Source organism: Coregonus lavaretus (assembly GCF_964263955.1).
Source record: "Coregonus lavaretus genome assembly, contig: HAP1_SCAFFOLD_8002, whole genome shotgun sequence".
NCBI lineage: Eukaryota > Metazoa > Chordata > Actinopteri > Salmoniformes > Salmonidae > Coregonus > Coregonus lavaretus.
In genome coordinates this window covers 1-21282 of record NW_028160443.1, presented here as the reverse complement: position 1 = coordinate 21282, position 21282 = coordinate 1, and the positions used below count along the sequence as shown (strand labels likewise).

The 21282-nt window shown below is 48.0% G+C and overlaps 1 protein-coding gene across 1 annotated transcript; it reads left to right on the top strand.

Annotated features, from left to right (window-relative positions):
* Window positions 1-611: 611 nt before the first annotated feature.
* On the top strand, window positions 612-21282 carry LOC311121830 (homer protein homolog 2-like; the record flags this gene model as incomplete). The annotated part of the gene is made up of 3 exons (XM_084196272.1): window positions 612-722; window positions 11457-11537; window positions 21094-21282. Coding segments are annotated over 3 exons (381 nt in total), but the record flags the coding sequence as incomplete, so codon positions are not given.

The window sequence follows — 21282 nt, the reverse complement described above, 5'->3', positions numbered from 1 at the left end:
AATACATTAATACAACTGGAAGTTTACCTTGACTTGGAAGAGTTGCAGTGTTGGATATCCTTAGCCAGCTAGCTAACATAAATATAATTCCTCTCTGTTTGAGTCAGGTTGTTGAGTAGGCTAAAGTAGATGCATTAGCTAGCATAAGGGAAACTGAAACTACTTTTTTTTTTTTTTTTTAAATACAACGAAATATATTTCTCTCTCGTCTCTCTCTCTGCTCCTTCTCCTTATTTTTTGAAGAAATTAATTTGTTCAAAACTCTTCAACTATTGTCTCTCTCTCTCTTTGAGTCAACTACTCACCACATTTTATGCACTGCAGTGCTAGCTAGCTGTAGCTTATGCTTTCAGTACTAGATTCATTCTCTGATCCTTTGATTGGATGGACATCATGTCAGTTCATGCTGCAAGCGCTCTGATAGGTTGGAGGACATAAATACTGTGTAAGTCTATGGAAGGGGTGAGAACCATGAGGTTCCTCCTAGGTTTTGTATTGAAGTCAATGTACCCAGAGGAGGACGGAAAATAGCAGTCCTCCATCTACACCATGGTGCTAACTCTTATAAGAGTTCCTAACAAGGGCCTCTCCTCCTCCTCCATCTCCTGTAGATAGCAGAGTTGGAGTCTCAGTGTGAAGAAGCCAACGTGGAGAAGGAGAGGAACTCTAAGCTGACTGTACGAGTTCAGGAGCTGGAGACGGAGCTACAGGACAAGGAACAGGTGGGGGCATACACACACAGGATCACTTGTGGGCGGCAGGTAGCTTAGTGATTAAGAGCGTTGTGCCAGTAACTGAAAGGTCACTGGTTCTAATCCCCGAGCCGACTAGGTGAAAAATCTGTCGATGTGCCCTTGAGCAAGGCACTTAACCCTAATTGCTCCTGTAAGTCGCTCTGGATAAGAGCGTCTGCTAAATGACCAATTATTATTATTATTGTGCGCGCTCTCTCACACACACACACACACACACACACACACGATCACTTATGCGCTCACACACACACACACACACACAGGATCACTTATGCGCTCTCTCACACACACACACACACACACACACACACACACACACACACACAGGATCACTTATGCGCTCACACACACACACACACACACACACACACACACACACACACACACACAGGATCACTTATGCGCTCACACACACACACACACACACACACACACACACACACACACACACACACACACACACAGGATCACTTATGCGCTCACACACACACACACACACACACACACAGGATCACTTATGCGCTCACACACACACACACACACACACACACACAGGATCACTTATGCGCTCACACACACACACACACACACACAGGATCACTTGTGCGCGTTCTCACACACAAAAACTCTTATAGACACACTCACGGTCTCATATGACAAGCCTGTAGTTTTGCTGACAGACTGTATGCAAATATAACACCATTGTCCCTAAGGGACATGTTATCTCTATTACCTCTCTCTCCCTCCCTCTACCCCTCTCTATGGGAAAATAAATAAACATAAATATGGGTTGTATTTACAATGGTGTTTGTTCTTCACTGGTTGCCCTTTTCTTGTGGCAACAGGTCACAAATCTTGCAGCTGTGATGGCACACTGTGGTTTTTCACCCAGTAGATAAGGGAGTTTATCAAAATTGGGTTTGTTTTCGAATTCTTTGTGGATCGCTGTAATCTGAGGGAAATATGTGTCTCTAATATGGTCATACATTTGGCAGGAGGTTAGGAAGTGCAGCTCAGTTTCCACCTCATCTATCTCTCTCTACCCCTCTCTGTCTCTCCCTCTACCCCTCTCCCTCTACCCCTCTCTCTCTACCTCTCTCTCTCTACCCCTCTCTCTCTCTCCATCTCTCTCTCTCCCTCTACCCCTCTACCCCTCTCTCTCTCCCTTTCTCTATCTCACTCTACCCCTCTCTCTCTCCCTCTACCCCTCTCTCTCTCCCTCTACCCCTCTCTCTCTCCCTCTACCTCTCTCTCTCTCCCTCTACCCCTCTCTCTCTCCCTCTACCCCTCTCTCTCTCCCTCTACCTCTCTCTCTCTCCCTCTACCCCTCTCTCTCTCCCTCTACCCCTCTCTCTCTCCCTCTACCCCTCTCTCTCTCCCTCTACCCCTCTCTCTCTCCCTCTACCCCTCTCTCTCTCCCTTTCTCTCTCTCCCTCTACCCCTCTCTCTCTCTCTCCCTCTACCCCTCTCTCTCTCCCTCTACCCCTCTCTCTCTCCCTCTACCCCTCTACCCCTCTCTCTCTCCCTTTCTCTATCTCACTCTACCCCTCTCTCTCTCCCTCTACCCCTCTCTCTCTCCCTTTCTCTATCTCACTCTACCCCTCTCTCTCTCCCTCTACCCCTCTCTCTCTCCCTCTACCCCTCTCTCTCTCCCTCTACCTCTCTCTCTCTCCCCCTCTCTCTCTCTCTCTCTCTACCCCTCTCTCTCTACCCCTCTCTCTCTCTCCCTCCACTCCTCTCTCTCTCTCTCCCTCCACCCTTCTCTCTCTACCCCTCTCTCTCTCCCTCTACCCCTCTCTCTACACCTCTCTCTCTCCCTCAACCCCTCTTTCTCTACCCCTCTCTCTCTCTCCCTCTACCCCTCTCTCTCTACCCCTCTCTCTCTCTCCCTCTACCCCTCTCTCCCTCTCTCTGTTCCTAAGGAGAGGATTATAGTCCAATAGAAGGTGGGTATTGTTGTGGGACCTTTGATGTCAGAACAATTCTGTGTGGAAGTATTAGTCTCGTCCTCACCTCTATATCTCTCTCTCTGCTCTCAGCACTTTCTCTCAATTCAATTTCAATTCAAAGGGCTTTATTGGCATGGGAAACATATGTTTACATTTCCAAAGCAAGTGAAATAGATAATAAACAAAGGTGAAATAAACTCTCTCTCTCTCGCTCTCTCTCATGCTACTTCTACACCTATTATCTATCAGTTTATTTACTTCAGTGTTTTTATAGGTCACCTACCTTCTCGTTCAAGAACACGCAGAGAAAGGAGAGAGAACTGTGTTATTCTTCATATTTACTGCTTATAGAAAATGTCTCCCGCTATATCTGGTAATGTTAACTCTAACTCGATGCCCGGTCATGTTATTTTATTTCAGACCACATTAATAATGTTATTGTAATGCCATTGCCCTCTGCCCCTGTAGTCATCCCAAATGATGCCAGGAACCCGAGGCACTAGGTCTGCCAGTCACATCGTCCTCATGTCACTTCTGCCCAGCTGCCAAGCAACTGCGGACCCAAGATGGCTGGTTTTACTCCCTGTGACATTTATTCCAGTTAGTCCTAATGAGGCTTTGAGCCGGCATGACCGTGGTGATCAGGACCTCTTTTGATTAATGGATCAATACTGATTCTACCTGCAGACACATTTCATTAGCTGTAACCACGTTTTCATACACAGTTTTTATGCGAGTAAAGTCATACCGTATACAAAAAGCTGTGATGGAAATAGGACATTTATAAATGTCGACAGATCATTTGTTCATTCGACTTGGTGGGATCTTTTTGTGTCGGTAAAATGAATGGTGGTGGAAACGCCTTCATGCGCAAATATTTATAGAATAACCATCATTTTGAAGTAAACTTGGGAGTCATGCGATGATATGGTGTGTGGTCCTCCCACTACGACTTGGGGAAACCGTGCAGTTTATTAGGCTACAGATTAAATGGCTTATGAACTGCACAGGGTGGTGAAAAGTGCACAGTGATGCTCCTTTCCAATAAATATTGAGGGTCTTATTCTGGTGACATGATGATCGATGCTCGACTGCTGTTTCACAAATAAAAATATTCTCTTTCTTATCCATAATAATCTCATCATGTAGACTAGTCTACTGACACTGTATCTGCCAGCTGTAGGCACAATTGCTATTTAACGCAACCGTGTTTGTAACAAAACTATCTGTAGAATTGAAAATGCAATGGATTTTTATTCGGTACATGAAAACTTTTTGTGTGCACTATGTCATCACGCACTGATTTTTATCCGCAACAAGTCCGTTGGGTGGAAACACACCACTGGTGGGAAAATGTGCATATTTTCTTTATTAATATTCTCATGAAAATATGTCACCAATTGGATGGAAACCTAGCTATTGGCTTATACCCCTCTTTCTACTGCCCCCGGATCCCTCCATCCTTCCATCTCCCGCTCTAGAGCTGACTTCCTGTCCCCTCCCCCGGATCCCTCCATCCTTCCATCTCCCGCTCTAGAGCTGACTTCCTGTCCCCTCCCCCGGATCCCTCCATCCTTCCATCTCCCGCTCTAGAGCTGACTTCCTGTCCCCTCCCCCGGATCCCTCCATCCTTCCATCTCCCCCGGATCCCTCCATCCTTCCATCTCCTGCTCTAGAGCTGACTTCCTGTCCCCTCCCCCGGATCCCTCCATCCTTCCATCTCCCGCTCTAGAGCTGACTTCCTGTCCCCTCCCCCGGATCCCTCCATCCTTCCATCTCCCGCTCTAGAGCTGACTTCCTGTCCCCTCCCCCGGATCCCTCCATCCTTCCATCTCCCGCTCTAGAGCTGACTTCCTGTCCCCTCCCCCGGATCCCTCCATCCTTCCATCTCCCGCTCTAGAGCTGACTTCCTGTCCCCTCCCCCGGATCCCTCCATCCTTCCATCTCCCGCTCTAGAGCTGACTTCCTGTCCCCTCCCCCGGATCCCTCCATCCTTCCATCTCCCCCGGATCCCTCCATCCTTCCATCTCCTGCTCTAGAGCTGACTTCCTGTCCCCTCCCCCGGATCCCTCCATCCTTCCATCTCCTGCTCTAGAGCTGACTTCCTGTCCCCTCCCCCGGATCCCTCCATCCTTCCATCTCCCGCTCTAGAGCTGACTTCCTGTCCCCTCCCCCGGATCCCTCCATCCTTCCATCTCCCGCTCTAGAGCTGACTTCCTGTCCCCTCCCCCGGATCCCTCCATCCTTCCATCTCCCGCTCTAGAGCTGACTTCCTGTCCCCTCCCCTGGATATCTCCATCCTTCCATCTCCCGCTCTCTCTCTCACCCTCTTGCTCTTCTTCTTCTTTCTGCCTCTTTCTCTCTTTCTTTCCATGTCTCTCTCTCTCTCTCTATTTCTCTCTCTCTCTCTATTTCTTTCTCTCTCTGTCTGTCTTGCTCTCTCTCTCTCTCTCTTTCTCTCTCTATTTCTTTCTCTCTCTCTCCGGTGGCAGGGGTGTCAGCGTGTGTCCCTTTCATGCTCTTGACAGGGTTTATTCAGCTGTGTGTGTGTGTGACTATTAGAAACCTATTGGTTTGGGCAGTAAATCACCCTGACAAAGACTTTTTAAAGCTGAAACCAGTTTGATTTGCACCTTGGATTTATTTCCTGTAAAGGTGGCTTAGCATCTTCTGTTGATCCTGTTTTGAACATTTAATGAACCCTGGTTGAACTGAGAGAGACAGCGATGACAGAGAGACGGAGACAGAACCTGTCTGAAGCCCTTTCCTCTGTCCTGCTGTGTCAGATGAACAGACAGTCTGACAGGTCACACTCCTGCTAAGTGGTCTCTCCTCACTCTCTGTCTGTCTCTCTGTCTCTCTCTCTCACTCACTCACTCACTCACTCACTCACTCACTCACTCACTCACTCACTCACTCACTCACTCACTCACTCACTCACTCACTCACTCACTCACTCACAGAGGATTCTGATAACCAGAAGTGGCTGTGATGTCTCTAGGGTGGTGTAGTTCTGTAAAGACACAGGAGATGAGATCATGATTACTCTGAGAAGCATCATGATAGTCTGTAATCTTCACGGCTAGTTTAGAAGCATCTTTTTTATTTATTTTTTCACCTTTATTTAACCAGGTAAGCCAGTTGAGAACAAGTTCTCATTTACAACTGCGACCTGGCCAAGATAAAGCAAAGCAGTGCGATAAAAACAGCAGAGACACAGAGTTACATATGGGGTAAAATAAAACAGAAAATATATATACAGTGTGTGCAAATGTAGCATGTTATGGAGGTAAGGCAATAAATAGGCCATAGTGCAAAATAATTACAATTAGTATTAACACTGTGTCACGATCGTTGAGAGACGGGTCAGACCAAGGTGCAGCGTGAAAAGCTTACATGTTTATTTAACTCAAATAAACATACAACAAAACAATAAACAACGTAACGTGAAGTCCTCAGGCTAAACACATACAAGCCTAACACGGAACAAGATCCCACAACTAAGGTAGGCAAACAGGCTACTTAAGTATGATCCCCAATCAGAGACAACGAGCAACAGCTGTCTCTGATTGGGAATCACACCCGGCCAAACATAGAAATACAATACCTAGAACATAAACATAGAATTTCTAGCATAGATTCTCACGCCCTGGCCAAACCAACTAAAGACGACCGGCCTCTCAAGGCCAGGGCGTAACACACTGGAATGATAGATGTGTAATGATACTCTGTAGTCTTCACAGCTAGTTCAGAAGCATCATGATAGTCTGTGTAATCTTCACGGCTAGTTTAGAAGCATCATGATAGTCTGTAATCTTCACAGCTAGTTCAGAAGCATCATGATAGTCTGTAATCTTCACAGCTAGTTCAGAAGCATCATGATAGTCTGTGTAATCTTCACGGCTAGTTTAGAAGCATCATGATAGTCTGTAATTTTCACGGCTAGTTCAGAAGCATCATGATAGTCTGTGTAATCTTCACGGCTAGTTTAGAAGCATCATGATAGTCTGTGTAATCTTCACGGCTAGTTTAGAAGCATCATGATAGTCTGTGTAATCTTCACGGCTAGTTCAGAAGCATCATGATAGTCTGTGTAATCTTCACGGCTAGTTTAGAAGCTTCATGATAGTCTGTGTAATTTTCACGGCTAGTTTAGAAGCTTCATGATAGTCTGTGTAATCTTCACGGCTAGTTTAGAAGCATCATGATAGTCTGTGTAATCTTCACGGCTAGTTTAGAAGCATCATGATAGTCTGTGTAATCTTCACGGCTAGTTTAGAAGCATCATGATAGTCTGTGTAATCTTCACGGCTAGTTTAGAAGCATCATGATAGTCTGTGTAATCTTCACGGCTAGTTCAGAAGCATCATGATAGTCTGTGTAATCTTCACGGCTAGTTTAGAAGCATCATGATAGTCTGTGTAATCTTCACGGCTAGTTTAGAAGCATCATGATAGTCTGTAATCTTCACGGCTAGTTTAGAAGCTTCATGATAGTCTGTGTAATCTTCACGGCTAGTTTAGAAGCATCATGATAGTCTGTGTAATCTTCACGGCTAGTTTAGAAGCATCATGATAGTCTGTGTAATCTTCACGGCTAGTTCAGAAGCATCATGATAGTCTGTGTAATCTTCACGGCTAGTTTAGAAGCATCATGATAGTCTGTGTAATCTTCACGGCTAGTTTAGAAGCATCATGATAGTCTGTGTAATCTTCACGGCTAGTTTAGAAGCTTCATGATAGTCTGTGTAATCTTCACGGCTAGTTTAGAAGCATCATGATAGTCTGTGTAATCTTCACGGCTAGTTTAGAAGCTTCATGATAGTCTGTGTAATCTTCACGGCTAGTTTAGAAGCATCATGATAGTCTGTGTAATCTTCACGGCTAGTTCAGAAGCATCCATTCTTTACATCTACAGTTGAAGTCGGAAGTTTACATACACTTAGGTTGGAGTCATTAAAACTTGTTTTTCAACCACTCCACAAATGTCTTGTTAACAAACTATAGTTTTGGCAAGTCGGTTAGGACATCTACTTTGTGCATGACACAAGTAATTTTTCCAACAATTGTTTACAGACAGATTATTTCACTTATAATTCACTGTATCACAATTCCAGTGGGTCAGAAGTTTACGTACACTAAGTTGACTGTGCCTTTAAACAGCTTGGACAATTCCAGAAAATAATGTCATAGCTTTAGAAGCTTCTGATAGGCTAATTGACATCATTTGAGTCAATTGGAGGTGTACCTGTGGATGTATTTCAAGGCCTACCTTCAAATTCAGTGCCTCTTTGCAAGCCGAAGAACACCATCCCAACCGTGAAGCACGTGGGCGGCAGCATCATGCTGTGGGGGTGCTTTGCTGAAGGAGGGACTGCTGCACTTCACAAAATAGATGGCATCATGAGGAAGGAAAATTGTGGATAAATTGAAGCAACATCTCAAGACATCAGTCAGGAAGTTAAAGCTTGGTTGCAAATGGGTCTTCCAAATGGACAATGACCCCAAGCATACTTCCAAAGTTGTGGCAAAATGGCTCAAGGACAACAAAGTCAAGGTATTGGAGTGGCCATCACAAAGCCCTGACCTCAATCCTATAGAAAATGTGTGGGCAGAACTGAAAAAGCGTGTGCGAGCAAGGAGGCCTACAAACCTGACTCAGTTACACAAGCTCTGTCAGGAGGAATGGGCCAAAATTCACCCAACTTATTGTGGGAAGCTTGTGGAAGGCTACCCGAAACGTTTGACCCAAGTTAAACAATTTAAAGGCAATGCTACCAAATACTAATTTGTAAAACTCTGACCCACTGGGAATGTGATAAAAGAAATAAAAGCTGAAATAAATCATTCTCTCTACTATTATTCTGACATTTCAATTCTTAAAATAAAGTGGTGATCCTAACTGACCTAAGACAGGGAATTTTTACTAGGATTAAATGTCAGGAATTGTGAAAAATGTTTAAATGTATTTGGCTAAGGTGTATTTAACTTCCGACTTCAACTGTAGATCATGTTAGAGAGATATGGAGAGTAAGAGAATATAAGTGATTTTGAGAGAACGGGACTGAGAGAGGGATGGGGGGAGAGAGAGTAACAGGAAGAGAAGATGTCCATCCTGTCTGGTGCTCATAACTGTGGTTCATCTATAGCTTCAGTCGCAGTGGACAAGGAGAAGAATGACTCACCACAGTAACCTGCAATACATCTGCTGCCTTCTCCTCCCTCTCTCCTCCCTCCCTGGCTCCTACTCTCTCCTTCCTCTCTCCTCCCTCCCTGGCTCCTACTCTCTCCTTCCTCTCGCCTTCCCACCCCATGAATTATTGAATTATTGAATTTCCGTGGTGTTGACCCCGTTGCCTCACCAGCCGTGAACTTGGACACTTCAAACAAACTGACCATTGCTGAGGCAGAGTGGTTGGTGGGCTGAGGCATAGGGGTGGAGGGGCTGAGGTGGGGGGTGGAGGGGTTGGGGGCTGAGGTGGGGGCTGAGGCAGGGGGGTTGGGGTGCTGAGGCAGGGGGGTTGGGGGGCTGAGGTGGGGGGTGGAGGGGTTGGGGGCTGAGGCATGGGGTTTGGGGGGCTGAGGTGGGGGCTGAGGCAGGGGGGTTGGGGTGCTGAGGCAGGGGGGTTGGGGGGCTGAGGTGGGGGGTGGAGGGGTTGTGGGGCTGAGGCAGGGGGGTTGGGGGGCTGAGGCGGGGGTGTTGGGGGGCTGAGGCAGGGGGTGGAGGGGTTGGGGGGCTGAGGCGGGGGTGTTGGGGGGGTTGAGGCAGGGGGTGGAGGGGTTGGGGGGTTGAGGCGGGGGTGTTGGGGGGGTTGAGGCAGGGGGTGGAGGGGTTGGGGGCTGAGGCAGGGGGGTTGGGGGGCTGAGGCAGGGGGGTTGGGGGGTTGGGGGGTTGGGGGGCTGAGGCAGGGGGTGGAGGGGTTGGGGGGCTGAGGCGGGGGGGTTGGGGGGCTGAGGCAGGGGGTGGAGGGGTTGGGGGGCTGAGGCGGGGGTGTTGGGGGGCTGAGGCAGGGGGTGGAGGGGTTGGGGGGCTGAGGCGGGGGGGTTGGGGGGCTGAGGCAGGGGGGTTGGGGGGCTGAGGTGGGGGCTGAGGCAGGGGGGTTGGGGTGCTGAGGCAGGGGGGTTGGGGGGCTGAGGTGGGGGGTGGAGGGGTTGGGGGGCTGAGGCAGGGGGGTTGGGGGGCTGAGGCAGGGGGTGGAGGGGTTGGAGGGCTGAGGCGGGGGTGTTGGGGGGCTGAGGCAGGGGGTGGAGGGGTTGGGGGGCTGAGGCGGGGGTGTTGGGGGGCTGAGGCAGGGGGTGGAGGGGTTGGGGGGCTGAGGCGGGGGTGTTGGGGGGCTGAGGCAGGGGGTGGAGGGGTTGGGGGGCTGAGGCGGGGGTGTTGGGGGGGTTGAGGCAGGGGGTGGAGGGGTTGGGGGGTTGAGGCGGGGGTGTTGGGGGGGTTGAGGCAGGGGGTGGAGGGGTGGAGGGGTTGGGGGCTGAGGCAGGGGGGTTGGGGGGCTGAGGCAGGGGGTGGAGGGGTTGGGGGGCTGAGGCGGGGGTGTTGGGGGGCTGAGGCAGGGGGTGGAGGGGTTGGGGGGCTGAGGCAGGGGGTGGAGGGGTTGGGGGGCTGAGGCAGGGTAACACAGATGCTAGGCTGTGCATCATTATCTCTTTATTATGGAGGGGTTCTAATTGCCAACTCCACAGCTGATTCTGGGGGTCACGGAGATATAAGGAGCCTGGATGAGGACCGAGAAACAATAGGTCTGATGAGGACCGAGAAACAGTAGGTCTGATGAGGACCGAGAAACAATAGGTCTGATGAGGACTGAGAAACAATAGGTCTGATGAGGACTGATGTACAGTAGGTCTGATGAGGAGCGAGGGACAGTAGGTCTGATGAGGAGCGAGGGACAGTAGGTCTGATGGGGAGCGAGGGACAGTAGGTCTGATGGGGAGCGAGGGACAGTAGGTCTGATGAGGAGCGAGGGACAGTAGGTCTGTGTAAAAAAATGTATGCACGCATGACTGTAAGTCGCTTTGGATAAAAGCGTCTGCTAAATGGCATATTATTATTATTATTATTATTATTATTATTATTATTATAGGTCTGATGAGGAGCGAGGGACAGTAGGTCTGATGGGGAGCGAGGGACAGTAGGTCTGATGAGGAGCGAGGGACAGTAGGTCTGATGAGGAGCGAGGTACAGTAGGTCTGATGAGGAGCGAGGGACAGTAGGTCTGATGAGGAGCGAGGGACAGTAGGTCTGATGAGGAGCGAGGGACAGTAGGTCTGATGAGGAGCGAGGGACAGTGGGTCTGATGAGGAGCGAGGGACAGTAGGTCTGATGAGGAGCGAGGTACAGTAGGTCTGATGAGGAGCGAGGGACAGTGGGTCTGATGAGGAGCGAGGGACAGTAGGTCTGATGGGGAGCGAGGGACAGTAGGTCTGATGGGGAGCGAGGGACAGTAGGTCTGATGAGGAGCGAGGGACAGTGGGTCTGATGAGGAGCGAGGGACAGTAGGTCTGATGAGGAGCGAGGGACAGTAGGTCTGATGAGGAGCGAGGGACAGTAGGTCTGATGAGGAGCGAGGGACAGTAGGTCTGATGAGGAGCGAGGGACAGTAGGTCTGATGAGGAGCGAGGGACAGTAGGTCTGATGAGGAGCGAGGGACAGTGGGTCTGATGAGGAGCGAGGGACAGTAGGTCTGATGGGGAGCGAGGGACAGTAGGTCTGATGAGGATATTAATATGTGATGTGTGTTTCCTTCCAGGAACTGGAGAACCTGAGGAAGCAAGCAGAGATCATCCCTCAACTGATGGCAGAGTGTGAGAGCATCACAGAGAAACTACAGGTACTGAACCCTAACCCCTACACCCTAAACACTAACCCCTACACCCTAAACACTAACCCCTACACCCTAAACACTAACCCCTACACCCTAAACACTAACCCCTACACCCTAAACACTAACCCCTTAACTCATGGCAGTGTGTGTGAGCATCACATAGAAACTACAGGTACTGAAGCATAACCCAATAAGCTGGGACTGGGAGCGGCAGATCCAGATTGTTCCATTACATTATGATCTCACACGCGCTCGCACACACCACGTACACACCACGTACACACAGACACAGACACACACACAGACACACACACACCACGTACACACCACGTACACACAGACACAAACACACACACACACACACACACACACACCACGTACAAACATACACACCACCTCTTTTTGTTCCCACAGTGTTCATTGAGTGTCTCTAACAAGTTATTGTTACTGAGTTTTATATTCCACATGGTTATGTATTAAAAACAGGTCCATTAGTGTGCTATTTATAACTATGATGAGTATACTGTAAATCGTTTTAAAAGGTTGATATGATCAACACTGTTATTAAAAGGTATTCTCTCCTAGATAATAGATGAGAGTAGAGAGTTATATTCTCAACAATGGGAACTATTTTAATCACAGTTCTATTTAATCACAGCAAGTATTGTAATTATAAATCTCTCTTCTTGAATATGAAGAGTGGTCTTCTCATAAAGACACGGGATGCATCCCAAATAGCACCCTGTTTCCTATATAGTGCTCTATAAAGGGTGCCTTTGGGACGCAGGCAGGATTATATGGTAATCAAATGTAATATAATGTATCCACTTAGCAGAAACAGCTGAAGATGTCAGTGTGCTGTTGACAGATATTGGTTATGACTAGGTGGGAGAGGAGACACAGTGTTATAATGTTTCAGCGCTTAGATCCAACAGCATGTTGACAGATATTGGTTATGACTAGGTGGGAGAGGAGACACAGTGTTATAATGTTTCAGCTCTTAGATCCAACAACATGTTGACAGATATTGGTTATAGCTTGGTGGGAGAGGAGACACAGTGTTATAATGTTTCAGCTCTTAGATCCAACAACATGTTGACAGATATTGGTTATGGCTGGGTGGGAGAGGAGACACAGGGTTATAATGTTTCAGCTCTTAGATCCAACAACATGTTGACAGATATTGGTTATGACTGGGTGGGAGAGGAGACACAGTGTTATAATGTTTCAGCGCTGATATCCAACAACATGTTGACAGATATTGGTTATGGCTGGGTGGGAGAGGAGACACAGGGTTATAATGTTTCAGCTCTTAGATCCAACAGCATGTTGACAGATATTGGTTATGGCTTGGTGGGAGAGGAGACACAGGGTTATAATGTTTCAGCTCTTAGATCCAACAACATGTTGACAGATATTGGTTATGGCTTGGTGGGAGAGGAGACACAGGGTTATAATGTTTCAGCTCTTAGATCCAACAACATGTTGACAGATATTGGTTATGACTGGTTGGGAGAGGAGACACAGGGTTATAATGTTTCAGCGCTGATATCCAACAACATGTTGACAGATATTGGTTATGGCTGGGTTGGAGAGGAGACACAGGGTTATAATGTTTTAGCTCTTATATCCAACAGCATGTTGACAGATATTGGTTATGGCTTGGTGGGAGAGGAGACACAGGGTTATAATGTTTCAGCTCTTAGATCCAACAACATGTTGACAGATTTTGGTTATGGCTTGGTGGGAGAGGAGACACAGGGTTATAATGTTTCAGCTCTTATATCCAACAACATGTTGACAGATATTGGTTATGGCTTGGTGGGAGAGGAGACACAGGGTTATAATGTTTCAGCTCTTAGATCCAACAGCATGTTGACAGATATTGGTTATGGCTTGGTGGGAGAGGAGACACAGGGTTATAATGTTTCAGCTCTTAGATCCAACAACATGTTGACAGATATTGGTTATGACTGGTTGGGAGAGGAGACACAGGGTTATAATGTTTCAGCGCTGATATCCAACAACATGTTGACAGATATTGGTTATGGCTGGGTTGGAGAGGAGACACAGGGTTATAATGTTTCAGCTCTTATATCCAACAGCATGTTGACAGATATTGGTTATGGCTTGGTGGGAGAGGAGACACAGGGTTATAATGTTTCAGCTCTTAGATCCAACAACATGTTGACAGATTTTGGTTATGGCTTGGTGGGAGAGGAGACACAGGGTTATAATGTTTCAGCTCTTATATCCAACAACATGTTGACAGATATTGGTTATGGCTGGGTGGGAGAGGAGACACAGGGTTATAATGTTTCAGCTCTTAGATCCAACAGCATGTTGACAGATATTGGTTATGGCTTGGTGGGAGAGGAGACACAGGGTTATAATGTTTCAGCTCTTAGATCCAACAACATGTTGACATATATTGGTTATGGCTGGGTGGGAGAGGAGACACAGGGTTATAATGTTTCAGCTCTTAGATCCAACAACATGTTGACAGATATTGGTTATGACTGGTTGGGAGAGGAGACACAGGGTTATAATGTTTCAGCGCTGATATCCAACAACATGTTGACAGATATTGGTTATGGCTGGGTGGGAGAGGAGACACAGGGTTATAATGTTTCAGCTCTTAGATCCAACAGCATGTTGACAGATATTGGTTATGGCTTGGTGGGAGAGGAGACACAGGGTTATAATGTTTCAGCTCTTAGATCCAACAACATGTTGACAGATATTGGTTATGGCTGGGTGTGGGAGAGGAGACACAGGGTTATAATGTTTCAGCTCTTATATCCAACAACATGTTGACAGATATTGGTTATGACTGGGTGGGAGAGGAGACACAGGGTTATAATGTTTCAGCTCTTAGATCCAACAACATGTTGACAGATATTGGTTATGGCTGGGTGGGAGAGGAGACACAGGGTTATAATGTTTCAGCTCTTAGATCCAACAGCATGTTGATGGCTGGAAGGACGTACACAGGGACACGCACATGCAGACACATTGCTCTCAGATCCCACAGTATCTAGATGACTGACTGACTGGTGTGAGAAACCTAGATTGATTCACACGTCACATCTTCTCCATTCTCCCATTCTACCCGGCAACAGGGACCACCTGGTTACCCACCCCTGAAGTGATATACTAACCCTTACTGCTGTTAAACCCAGCCATACATCATGCCCCCCGCCCCCCCGGCTAGTCGAACCTGTCATCAAAACCAGTCTGTTTTTAAACCTACCATAGATCAGACCATCTGTCTGTCTGACCAGTGTCAAAGCCTACCATACATCACACTCATAACCTGACAACCACAAAGGAGCTGGCATAGACGTAGACCAGCCTGTATCTATCTCTATGGTATGGGAGCTGGTCTCAAGTAGAGAAAGTTCTGGAAACCAGGCTCACTCACATTGTCTCTTGAAATCTGTCAGTTTCGGAGATAAAAACAGCTTGTATCTATTTCTGAGACCAACTCGGTGGCCTTGTGGTTAGAGCGTCCTCCCTGAGATTGGAAGGTTGGGAGTTCGATCCCCCGGCCGAGTCATACCAAAGACTGTAGAAATAGAACCCGTTTGGCATTAAGGAGATAGATTGAAGGTAAAGCCCTGCGATAGACTGTCCAGGGGGTGTACAGGGGGCTCCTGCCCTATGAGCCGTTCTGGCTGCTTACTCACTTCAGAAAGAAAAACGCCACGTGTACGTTTAACCATTTATTAGAAAAGATTATAATGCATGTCTAGGCGTTAAGGCTCTGCTCCTTCAGGGTAGCTCACTGCCAGAACCGAGTGTCAGGGTTCTGCTCCTTCAGGGTAGCTCACTGCCAGAACCGAGTGTTAGGGTTCTGCTCCGTCAGGGTAGCTCACTGCCAGAACCAAGTGTAAGGGTTCTGCTCCGTCAGGGTAGCTCACTGCCAGAACCGAGTGTTAGGGTTCTGCTCCGTCAGGGTAGCTCACTGCCAGAACCGAGTGTTAGGGTTCTGCTCCTTCAGGGTAGCTCACTGCCAGAACCGAGTGTAAGGGTTCTGCTCCTTCAGGGTAGCTCACTGCCAGAACCGAGTGTTAGGGTTCTGCTCCTTCAGGGTAGCTCACTGCCAGAACCAAGTGTAAGGGTTCTGCTCCGTCAGGGTAGCTCACTGCCAGAACCGAGTGTTAGGGTTCTGCTCCTTCAGGGTAGCTCACTGCCAGAACCAAGTGTAAGGGTTCTGCTCCGTCAGGGTAGCTCACTGCCAGAACCGAGTGTTAGGGTTCTGCTCCTTCAGGGTAGCTCACTGCCAGAACCAAGTGTAAGGGTTCTGCTCCGTCAGGGTAGCTCACTGCCAGAACCGAGTGTTAGGGTTCTGCTCCAACCAGTATCTTGTCATTGGTTGCCAGCATCAGCGTTGAACAGAGGTTAGCCAGGTTCCACCCGTGCTCAGCATGCAGGTAGCGTAACATGAGAGGACAAGGCAGTGCCAGTTCTTGTTATGACCACTGATGTTCAATTGCTAATTCTTCATCACTGAGTGCATAAGTACTGTTTTACATGTAAGTGTCCATAATACAATATCATTTTAGATATCATGCAAGATTGAAGGGACGGAATATTTAGTGAATTTCAGACTGAAGAACCCATGAAAGCCATCAAACAGACTTGCCTCTAGCAAAGGTTCATGTAACCCAACACCATCGCCTTAAGTGAACTCAAACTTGTGCTACTGAGAGAGGACAGATACTCTTGATATGCATGTTGGTCTCTGCGGTATGGTAGCTGGTCTCAAGTAGAGACAGATCTGTCAACCAGGGGAAAGCGTTATGGCTGCATGTTGGTCTCTGCGGTATGGTAGCTGGTCTCAAGTAGAGACGGATCTGTCAACCAGGGGAAAGCGTTATGGCTGCATGTTGGTCTCTGCGGTATGGTAGCTGGTCTCAAATAGAGACGGATCTGTCAACCAGGGGAAAGCGTTATGGCTGCATGTTGGTCTCTGCGGTATGGTAGCTGGTCTCAGGTAGAGACGGATCTGTCAACCAGGGGAAAGCGTTATGGCTGCATGTTGGTCTCTGCGGTATGGTAGCTGGTCTCAGGTAGAGACGGATCTGTCAACCAGGGGAAACCGTTATGGCACGTTCAGATAGTAATACACTATATTGTGTAGAACAGGGGGATTCAAATATTACCCTACGAGGTCCAGACTACTTCGGGACTTCTGTTCTACCTGATAATTAATTGCACCCACCTGGTGTCCCAGGTCTAAATCAGTCCCTGATTTAGAGGGGAACAATGAAAAATTAAAAAGCAATGGAACTGGCTTGGGGGGCCAGATTTAGAATTTGAGGGCCAGATTTAGAATTTGAGGGCCATACACATTCAGGTAGAGACGTATACTCTATAGAACAGAGGTGTGTCACGATCGTTGAGAGACGGGTCAGACCAAGGTGCAGCGTGAAAAGCGTACATGTTTATTAACTCAATAAACAAAACAAGAAACAACGTAACGCGAAGTCCTCAGGCTAAACACATACAAGCCTAAAACACGGAACAAGATCCCACAACTAAGGTAGGCAAACAGGCTACTTAAGTATGATCCCCAATCAGAGACAACGAGCGACAGCTGGCTCTGATTGGGAATCACAACCGGCCAAACCTAGAAATACACATCTAGATCCTAAACATTGAAATTCTAACATAGATCCTCACGCCCTGACCAAACCAACTAAAGACAACCGGCCTCTCAAGGCCAGGGCGTGACAAGGTGTCAAATTCAATCTGCAAAAAATAGTCCTCTGTCCATCGTTTTGGGAATTTCCGATGCTCCCTGACTGTCTAGCTTTCATTTCGGTGATTATTAACGAGCTTTACACAGTCAACAAACGGTATTAATGTAGCTCCATTATGATTTCCACACAGTTTCCATTTGGTTTTAGTCATTTTAAAGTATATTGAGTTCATTTGACCCCCCCCCACCCAAAAACCTATAAAAAAAGGTTTTGGCCTCCCGAGTGGCGCAGAGGTCTAAGGCACTGCATCGCAGTGCTAGAGGCGTCACTACAGACCCGGGTTTGATCCCGGGCTGTATCACAGCCGGCTATGATCGGGAGTCCCGTAGGGCGGCGCACAATTGGCCCAGCGTCGTCCGGGTTAGGGGAGGGTTTGGCCCAGCGTCGTCCGGGTTAGGGGAGGGTTTGGCCCAGCGTCGTCCGGGTTAGGGGAGGGTTTGGCCCAGCGTCGTCCGGGTTAGGGGAGGGTTTGGCCCAGCGTCGTCCGGGTTAGGGGAGGGTTTGGCCCAGCGTCGTCCGGGTTAGGGGAGGGTTTGGCCCGGGTGGCTTTACTTGGCTCATTGCGCTCTAGCGGCTCCTTGTGGCGGGCCGGGCGCCTGCCGGCTGACCTCGGTCGTCAGGTGAACGGTGTTTCCTCCGACACATTGGTGCGGCTGGATTCCGGGTTAAGCGGGCGGGTGTTAAGAAGAGCGGTTTGGCGGGTCATGTTTTGGAGGATGCATGACTCGACCTTGGGGACTTGCAGCGATGAGACAAGCTCGAAATTGGGGAGAAAAGGGGGGGGGGGGGTAAAAATATATAATGTATTATTATAATAATAATAATAATAATAATAATAATAGGATTGGACCCAACGCGGGCTTGATTGACCCCCCTGGTGTAGAACAAACATGATTAGCTGCTATGTAGACAGAGGAATCCTTTCAGCAATATACAGTGCCATTGGAAATTACTCAGACCCCTTGACCTTTTCCACATTTTGTTATGTTACAGCCTTATTCTAAAATTGATTAAATAAATAAAAATCCTCAGCAATCTACACACAATACCCCATAATGACAAAGTGAAACAGTTTTTTTTTAATTTGTATAAACATTTAAAAAATCTGACCCTTTGCTATGAGATTCGAAATTGAGCTCAGGTGCATCCTGTTTCCATTGATCATCCTTGAGATGTTTCTACAACTTGATTGGAGTCCACCTGTGGTAAATTAAATTGATTGGAAATGATTTGGAAAGGCACACTCCTGTCTATATAAGGTCCTACAGTTGACAGTGCATGTCAGAGCAAAAACCAAGCCATGAGGTCAAAGGAATTGTCCGTAGAGCTCTGAGACAGGATTGTGTCGAGGCACAGGAAGGGTACCAAAACATTTCTGCAGCATTGAAGGTCCCGAGGGAACACAGTGGCCTCCATCATTCTTAAATGGAAGAAGTTTGGAACCACCAAGACTCTTCCTAGAGCTGGCCGCCCGGCCAAACTGAGCAATCAGGGGAGAAGGGCCTTGGTCAGGGAGGTGACCAAGAAACCCGATGGTCACCCTGACAGAGCTCTAGAGTTCCTCTGTGGAGATGGGAGAACCTTTCAGAAGGACAACCATCTCTGCAGCACTCCACCAATTAGGCCTTTATGGTAGAGTGGCCAGACGGAAGCCACTCCTCAGTAAAAGGCACATGCCAGCCCACTTGGAGTTTGCCAAAAGGCACCTAAAGACTCTCAGACCATGAGAAACAAGATTATCTGGTCTGATGAAACCAAGATTGAAGTCTTTGGCCTGAATGCCAAGGGTCACGTCTGGAGGAAACCTGGCACCATCCCTACGGTGAAGCATGGTGGTGGCAGCATCATGCTGTAGGGATGTTTTTCAGCGGCAGGGACTGCGAGACTAGTCAGGATCGAGGCAAAGATGAATGGAGCAAAGTACAGAGAGATCCTTGATGAAAACCTGCTCCAGAGCGCTCAGGACCTCAGACTGGGGCAAAGGTTCACCTTCCAACAGGACAACGACCCTAAGCACACAGCCAACACAATGCAGGAGTGGCTTTGGGACAAGTCTCTGAATGTCCTTGAGTGGCCCAGCCAGAGCCTGGACTTGAATCTGATCGAACATCTCTGGAGAGACCTGAAAATAGCTGTGCAGCAACGCTCCCCATCCAACCTGACAGAGCTTGAGAGGGTCTGCAAAGAAGAATGGGAGAAACTCCCCAAATACAGGTGTGCCAAGCTTGTAGCGTCATACCCAAGAAGACTTGAGTCTGACTTGAACAAAGGTGCTTCAACAAAGTACTGAGAAAAGGGTCTGAATATTTATGTAAATGTGATATTTTTATTTTTTATAAATTAGCACACAAAAAAATGATGAGGGGGAAAAAAACAATTTAATCCATTTTAGAATAAGGCTGTAATGTAACAAAATGTGGAAAAAGTCAAGGGGTATGAATACTTTCTGAAGGCACTGTATATAATATATCTAACCAGACTCTTTTCTGTTTAGACTGCTGCCGCAAACCTGAGTATAATAGGGTAAAGCTGTATCGGCGGCGACGCTGTATGGATAGCATATATTTGTGGTTCTGATGTGAGCTGTAGACCTATCGGTAGTGACAAGGTAATAGTACACTGAGTGGCGCAGTGGTCTAAGGCACTGCATCGCAGTGCTAACTGTGCTACTAGAGATCCTGGTTCGAATCCAGGCTCTGTCGCAGCCGGCCACGACCGGGAGACTCATGGGCGGCGCACAATTGGCCCAGCGTCGTCCAGGGTAGGGGAGGGAATGGCCGGCAGGGATGTAGCTCAGTTGATAGAGCATGGCGTTTGCAACGCCAGGGTTGTGGGTTCGATTCCCACGGGGGGCCAGTATAAAAATAAAAAAAAATAATGTATTCACTAACTGTAAGTCGCTCTGGATAAGAGCGTCTGCTAAATGACGTAAAATGTAAAAAATGTAAAATACATGTTTCTGAATGTGATGTGAAGCTGTGTGTATCGGTAGTGATGCTGTATGGATAGTAGCTGTGTATTTGTGCTTCTGATGTGGTCTGTATGAGTAGTGAATCTATATCAGTAATGATGTTGTATATATCGGTAGTGACTCATCTCCCTCGGTCATCTGACAGCCTCACAGCGCATTTCATCAGCCAAGCTGATCGACTATGGAGGGGAATAAAACCAACAATGACATGCCTCAAATACTTCAGCTTCAGGTCCGACCCGGCTAGATAGAGTATGGCCTAACTCAGATACCTCCTCTCCCTTTAGACACAATGGACCAGAGAACCCCTCAGCTAGCTATTAGGCATTGAATCAATAGAACTGACATTCCTGTTCAAAGCAATATTCACTAGGGGTTGTAATGGCAGAATACCTCAGAACACCACTGAGCCCTGGAGAATCCAGCTCCATGGTCTGAAGGGATGATGTCCATTCTATGAACTGTAGCTCTATACCAGACAGTAGCAGGAGGGTCTGGTCTGTGGTCCCTCTATTTAAAGCAGGTCTCCCACATGGTGATCAGGTTTCAACAGTCAGCTGAGAAATGCCACCAGGAACTAGTTTAGACCTCCTATTTTAGTCCTCTCCCTCCCCCCTCCCTCCCCCTCTCTCCCTCCTCCCCCTCTTTCTCCTCCCTCCCCCCTCATCCCCCCTCCCTCCCTCCCTCCCCTCCCCTCCCCTCCCCTCCCCCCCCCTCCCTCCCCTCTCCCCTCCCCCTCTCTTATCTGTAGGAGTTGACGTCAAAGTTATAATTACTTATAAAGCTATGGCAGTATCTAACTTCATATTTCCAATCTCTTTAGGCTGCTGAGGTGAAGAACAAGGACCTGGAGGATAGGATAGAGGGTCTTCAGGCTGACATGGAGGACAGCCAGTCCAAGCAGGGCAACATGAAGGGAGAGCTGAAGAAGTTCATGGACGTCCTGGATGGGAAGATCGATGAGCTGCATGAGTTCAGGCAGGGCCTGTCCAAACTAGGGGTGGATAACTGA